The sequence below is a fragment of the Ovis aries genome, chromosome 16 (assembly GCF_016772045.2).
Source record: "Ovis aries strain OAR_USU_Benz2616 breed Rambouillet chromosome 16, ARS-UI_Ramb_v3.0, whole genome shotgun sequence".
NCBI classification, from domain to species: Eukaryota; Metazoa; Chordata; class Mammalia; order Artiodactyla; family Bovidae; genus Ovis; species Ovis aries.
This window is the reverse complement of record NC_056069.1, coordinates 39,247,556-39,254,484: the sequence shown is the minus strand read 5'-3', so window position 1 is coordinate 39,254,484 and position 6,929 is coordinate 39,247,556. Positions and strand designations below refer to the sequence as shown.

Below are 6,929 nucleotides of genomic sequence, written 5' to 3'. Positions count from 1 at the left end.
TAGCACACCTCTGTAAAGCATGGGATTTTCCAGGCAAGAGTACTGGAGCGGGGTGCCATTGCCTTCTCCCTGTAAAGCAATTACACTTCAGTAAAAAAATAAGAAACAGCCTAAGGAAATGGAATTATTTGGCGTTTAGCTTTTTAAAGGCTTCATGTCTTAAGTCTATTGATATGAATGGAATTTATTTTATTCCTATTTGTAAGTGGTACTTTTTGATTTTCTTAAGCTAAGATTAACTTCTATTTCCACCCCCAGGCTCACTGTAATCACTTGCTGGGTGGGGGGAAGAGATAGTATTGAAATGCGTACTAGCTGATGTTAGAAGCTTTTCTAGTTTTTAAGGATCAACCACTGATAACATGCCAATAGGATGATATATAGCCCAATACTTGAGAGCCTTAGCCTGATTTTCTTTGTCTGTTGGTGCTAGGTAAGTCAGGAAGACTTTGGTGACCTTGAACCTAATTAGCTACTCCTTAGGCAACCTAATAGAAAGGCTGAATCCAGTCCTGGCCAAGCCATCTCTTGTCCTAAGATTCCCTTTGTCATTGCTACTCAACCAAAAGCCGAAGAATTGATGCCCTTGAACTTTGGTACTAGAGAAGACTGTTGAGAGTCCCTTGGACTGTCAGGAGATCAAATCAGTCAATCCTAAAGGAAATCAACCCTGAATATTCACTGGAATGACTGATGCTGAAGCTGAAGCTCCAATACTTTGGCCACCTGATGTGAAGAGCCAACTCATTGGAAAAGATCCCAATGTGGGAGAGACTGAGGGCAGGAGCAGAAGTGGGCAACAGATGATGAGATGGTTGGATGGCATCACCGACTCAATAGACATGAGTTTGAGCAAACTACAGGAGATAGTGAAGGACAGGGAAGCCTGGTGTGATTCAGTCCGTGGGGTCACAAAGAGTCGGACACGACTGAGAGACTCAACAACAACAACCAAACCACAGAGGCCACTGCAGTTATGCCTCATCGCCCTGAAGCTCAGTGTTGCTCATGCAAAGCAAGAAGCAGCTCTTAGACAGATTTTTGTTTTACTTTACTCATGTGTTCTCCAAACCTCATGGTTTTGATCTTGCACTTCAGCCTTCTGTTCAAGTAGCACTATTTACTCCCCAAGTATAGTTTATTTTGAGAAGAATACTCCAGTTGCTGAGGAACATATGCATATTGAGAACTGAATTTGGGGCAAAGTAGCTGGAGAAATTCCTGTGGGTGGAGAAGCAGATGAATGTCTTCTAAGAGTTGCTACTCCACGAAGCAGTGTGTTTCAGGGAGAGAAATCTCAGAAAGGAGACCCCAGCTTGCCAAGGGGGAAGGGGACATTGGTTGCAGGGGATGGGCTGGAAAGAAGGACTGACAAGGGAAGCTAATAGAACATTGCTGCTGGGTGCAAGGGAGTGGGAAGAAGGGTCAAGGGAAGGCACAAGGATCTTTACTGTCTTACTGTCAAGAATACAAATGGGCTTAAAACACTCAGTTGGTGAGGATATTGTGAATTTTTTCATCTTTCCTTTCGGGGATCCATCCCTAAGACAAGGAGACTTAAACTGAGTTTAACTCTCGGTAGATTCATATCAAATTAACACATTCTTCACCTGTCACACATCCCCTTACCTATGTAAGTCACGTCCACATAAAGTGGATCTGAGGAACTGATTCCCATCTGGTTGATGGCGCTTACTGTGATGACATACATCTTCCATATGGAGGTGTACTTCTTGCTAAAGTAGCAGGAGTTGGGGCCCCCGGTTTTGTAGTCTGGACATTCATGGATGAGTGTTTCTCTGCAACAAGTAACATATTAGGAGTCAGTAAGAAAGTGGTATGGAGCTTCCTCGCTGGCTCAGTGGTAAAGAATCTGCCTGCAATACAGGAGACATGGGCTTGATCCCTGGGTCAGGAAGATCCCCTGGAGAAGGAAATGGCAACCCACTCCAGTATTCTTGCCTGGAGAATCCCATGGACAGAGGAGCCTGGTGGGTTATAGTCTATGGGGTCACAAGAGTCAGACATGACTTAGCAACTAAACTACCACCACCAAGAAGGTGGTATAAAGACTCTAGTTTTTTTTTTTTTAAAAAGTGGTGTAGAGAGCCTAGTATGTCAATATAACTGAATTTGGAGGGACAGGCGAAAAACAGAGCTGGAGAAGGGTTCCCCAAGCTTCTCGACCCTGTCCATGTCAGCGAGGAGTGACTCAGGGAGGAAGAGCTGGAGAAGGGGGGGAGGAGTCACATCAGAGCCCCAGTGACTCTGTTTCTCACCAACCCTTCCTGTCTACAGATTGTTGTGGACTTTGTACTATACGCCCCCTGCCAATATACACTTGAGTTTTCCGTGGCCAAGGCACCGCCATCCTCAGGAAATTACCATTGGGTCATCTCAGGACTTTCTCTTGCATCATACAAACCAGGGTGGTGTGGAGGCGGGCATGCCCAAGGCAGCAGTTATTGCACAAATGTGTTGAATTACATGTGACTAGAAAAGCTGAAGGGATACAAACTGCAGTATATTTCCAACTACACTCAGGTAGCCACAGAGGAGACTGACTCTGAAAGGAGGTACTTCTGGTCCCAGAGGCTCCTCAGGCTGCTCACATTTAGACCTGGGGGCTCCACGCAAGACTTGTTACACAGGTGAGCAGGCTTGTTTCACCATGCTGCTGCTTTGAGCTCCTGAGGGCTGTGTGTCTGACACCTCTTTGGGTCTCACGGGGGATGTCAGCTTTGTGTACCACTAAGTGCAGTCACTGGGAGGCAGGCCAGCTGTTTCTTAAGTAAATGTTTTCTTCACTGGGAAGGATATACAGCCATCCCTGGATTTCCAGGAGGGTCTCACCGTAACTGTGACGAACTCCTTGCCCAGAGATGGCCCTGTTGAGTTTGCACTGCAATTTTTTAGCTCCCAGTACCCAATCTGGGAGATCATGGGTCCTTGGATTTCCTAAGGAAAAACCTCATCTTCCTTTCCTTGTAGGGCTTGTTATTTTCTTGTATGTGAAACAAGTTCAAACAGCTAATGTACCACAGTTGTCAAGGATTACATAATAATACTCTTAGATTGCAAAAGCAATGATTATAAAAAAAAATGACAACTGGCACAAGGTTGATAGATAAGCACCCAAAATTAACTTGGGAAACACTTACATGTGACTTTGGGGTACAACTCAAGCTCACGACAGGCGACGGTAACACGGATGGATTGGTGTCACCTCGTTGGTGGTGGAGTTTATGGACACGAGGGAGCCCGGCTGGGACATTAGGAGGAGGATGTGGACGTGGACGTTAGAGTCCCTGCCCTCAGTAGTGGGAGGTTATCAGTGCCCATTCAGGGAAGCACGGAAATTAACCCAGGGTCAGTGGTCCTATGTCCTGGAGGGCGAGGATACCCAAGTGGGGTTTGTTTTGCTAGGAGAGAAGAGAACATTTTACCCTTCCTTGCGGTAAGTCAGTGTGTAATTGGTAGGAAGTCCTCCATCTGCCCCGGGCTCCCACCAGCAGGTGAACGTTTCCTTTCCAGGAGACCGACATTTAATAAGCTTGGGTTTTTCAGGAGGTGACTGTCCTAGAAAAAGAAGGTACTGGAGTCAATATGGAGGTCCATTCAACTCTGTGACCATTCTGCTGTCAGAAGGTACTGGAGTCAACATTAAGGTCCGTTCAAATCTTTGACCATTCTTTTGGTGACAGAAGCAGGTAGATGGGGCCAGGCCAGTGATGAGGTCTCAGGGAGAGTAGGCCTAGGGGTGGGAGGTAGGACTCAGAAGTGCCAAGATGTCAGCATCCTGCAACATTCTTCTGTGGGCTGCCCTGAAGTTGGCAGGATTCAGAGAGAGAGAGAGAGAGCTTTGTGATGGGGTGTGTGTGTATGTGAGTGTGTGTGCACGTACTGCGAGATGCAGATACCAGCAACCCAGGATCGGTGACTAACTGTAACATTTCACCAATGGTGAGCAGCAAGGGTGCAAGGGATACACATGGATTGAGCAGGATCTGGCCCTTCCAGAATCCCAAGGTGTCTGTGGAGCAGATATGTGTCCACAGCACCAAGGTGGTCATTTAAAAAGAATTCGCCTTGAGACACAAACATCCTGTGATCATTTGCTGATCCGATGCTCCCTGGACCTCTGTCTTCTGCTCACTGACCCCCATCTTTCTGCCACTCCCACATAGTGAACCCAATTCTCTGCTCTTTTGCTCTTTCACTGTGTCACCCATGCTCCCCCTCTAGCTGCTTCTCCGCTCATCTTCTCCATCCCTTCCTTTTCTGCTTCACTCTTCCTTGATTCTGTTCAGCTTTGACCTATGATTCAGTCTCACAGTGTGGCTCCCATCCTCCCTGTCTCCGCTTCTGAAGCTGGGTTTTCAGTCCCCTTTTTGTATATATATTTCCCCTCTCTCCCTGGGTCTTTATGTGGTGAGACAGCCAAGGGTTCTTTTGTAATTCTTGGCTCTTTTTGGGGGTAGGAGGCATGGGAGCGCCTAGAGGCGGCTGAGTGGGTAGCTGTTCTCCTGGTTAGGAGCTACCATCATTATCTAGTCCCAGCTGGAAGCTAGTGGGGCTGAAAAAGGTGATGTGGAAAACCCAATGTGGATGGAGTTTTCGAGTTGCCTAGCCACCGAAGCCCCTCTTCTGTTCCTTATCTGTCAGGTCCAGGGAGGGAAAGAGTCCCCGTATCCCCAGCCATGTAACCCCACGTGGTGTTTCATTCAGGAAATCCAGAGCAGAGAGGGGCGCTTCCAGGAGGCGATCCTTGAACCTTGGGGGCCTGTCTGTTTTCCACCACACTGGTCCTTCATCCCTCAGGCTGGCTTCCGAGCTATAACTGCTAGCAAAGCAGCATCAGGAAGAAGAAGTTCAGAGGAGGACATGGGTGGGAAGGAGGGCACTAGGCAAAACTGGCCAGAAAGAACTGAATGGAATGGGATGATGGGATACAAGGCTGGGCCAAGGTCTCTGGGCTGAGTCAGCTGGAGCCCAGCCAGCTCCTAGATCCCCTGAAAACCGTTCATGCCAGCCAGTCTGGGCTTAGCTCTGCCCATTTTGGAACATTGCTTGACCTCTAGGGAATATTTCTTCAGGACAATTTCACAGAGTGAAGTGATTTTTTGTTTGATTTTTCTTGTGGCTAGGGAGGAGTGTGTGAGGTGGAAGGAAAAACTTATATTTTAAAAACACACGAAGTTTACAGCTCAATAATGAGCATATTTAGAAGCCAGTTAAGGCAACTGTTGATTATTTGGGGCTTAGTTGAATACTTAAAGTTTCCATATGGATTGTACCAATCTCCACATTCCTTTTTCTCTTTCTGAAAGCTTCTCTCTCTCACATTTCACTGGTTATTAACAGTACCTCGAGAAAACTCAAGAGAGGAAGGTAACGCTGTGAAATGTAATTAGTCAAATGTTTCTTTCACCCACTTTAGAAGAGATGGTTACAGTGAATGGACGGTCTCACTTTCCCTGTAAAATGCACACAAACACAGAGGTACTCCCCACCCCCAACACACACGTGCTCAGACAGAAGAGCTCATATCAGAAACACACCCTCAGATCACAGAGGAACAATATATGCAGCTGCATACTTACAGAAGTAGATACTGGTCCACACATAGATACATATGCAGAAATATGCACCCACAAATGGGTATGCATATAGGTACACACAGAGGAGCATTTTCCACCAGGTACGTACAGGGAAGCTAGTAGATACAGAGATATACACAAGTATACACACTTACAAATAGACTGGAGTAGACACACTGAAATGTACACACATAGGCTCGCATGTGCTAGTCTACTTGTGAATTTAATTTCCCGCATAGCAGAGTTGAGTGTCCCTGTTTTCCACCATGTAACAGCAATCCCCTTAGATCTCTTTACAGGTTTTCAAAGATTTTTCTCACACAACTTTTCATCTGAGGTGGAGGAAACGTCATTATCCTCACTTTGAAAGAGTGTAAATCCCGGGAACTAAGTTAACTGGCTCAAGGTTGCACAGCCAGTAAGGGATAGAACCTGGACTGAGATTGTGATATGTCCCTGGCAGGGTTGTTTCTCTGCACTCCCAGAATGAGGATGGAAGTCAGAGCATGGTGACAGGATGTGGCATTAACTGCATCCAGTCTTTTGCATTAATGTTTGCCTTCATTTTAATCCCCATAATATTGTAAATAATTGAAGAGAAGCAAATGCCATGGACATTTTCATTTCCTGTAACTGTGCTGCAAAAGGACTGGGATGGATTCTCCCTTCCTCTTGTACAAATAACCCAGGAAGTGAAAGAGAACAGGACAGTCTCTTACTTACCATTCAGAAGGCTGGCGAAGAGAAAAAGTAGCAGAATGAAAAGCACTCTGGATGCTGCATTTTCCTTCATGTTGGCTCCTTCCTCTTTCCACAGGAAATATATCAGAGGTTCACTGAAAGAGAAGGCACAGGCAACTTTTTGAAACACCAAAAGTCTGGTGAGGCACATGCACCACTTTATTCTGAGTGTTTGCAACTGATTCTTGCTCCTTGCTGAATGTGAATAACAAAACAGGAGGAAAGGAATGTAGGAAAATGTAACAAGGATAGCTTGGCTCAGAAACATAGCTGTGCATATGCTGGGAAAAATTCCACCACCAGAGGTCATCCGAAGACAACGTTCAAGGTCAGCTGAGCACAAAGGGCTCCTTTGCACACACCCTAAGGAAAAATTGTTCTCTTTGCACCCCACAGGGTTAGTTGCTCAGTTGTATCTGACTCTGAAACCCCATGGACTGTAGCTTGCCAGGCTCCTCTGTTCACGGGATTTCTCAGGCAAGAATACTGGAGTGGGTAGCCATTCCCTTCTCCAGGGGATCTTCCTGACCCAGGGTTGGAACCTTGTCTCCTGCATTGCAGGTGAATTCTCTACTGTCTGAGCCACCA

General features: G+C 46.3%; 1 protein-coding gene across 1 annotated transcript; it reads right to left on the bottom strand.

Annotated features, from left to right (window-relative positions):
• Nucleotides 1–3,563: 3,563 nt before the first annotated feature.
• On the bottom strand, nucleotides 3,564–6,393 carry PR (prolactin receptor). The gene is given in 5 exon segments (NM_001009204.1): nucleotides 3,564–3,579; nucleotides 5,604–5,648; nucleotides 5,651–5,666; nucleotides 5,669–5,716; nucleotides 6,324–6,393. Coding segments are annotated over 5 exon segments (195 nt in total).
• Nucleotides 6,394–6,929: the final 536 nt, after the last annotated feature.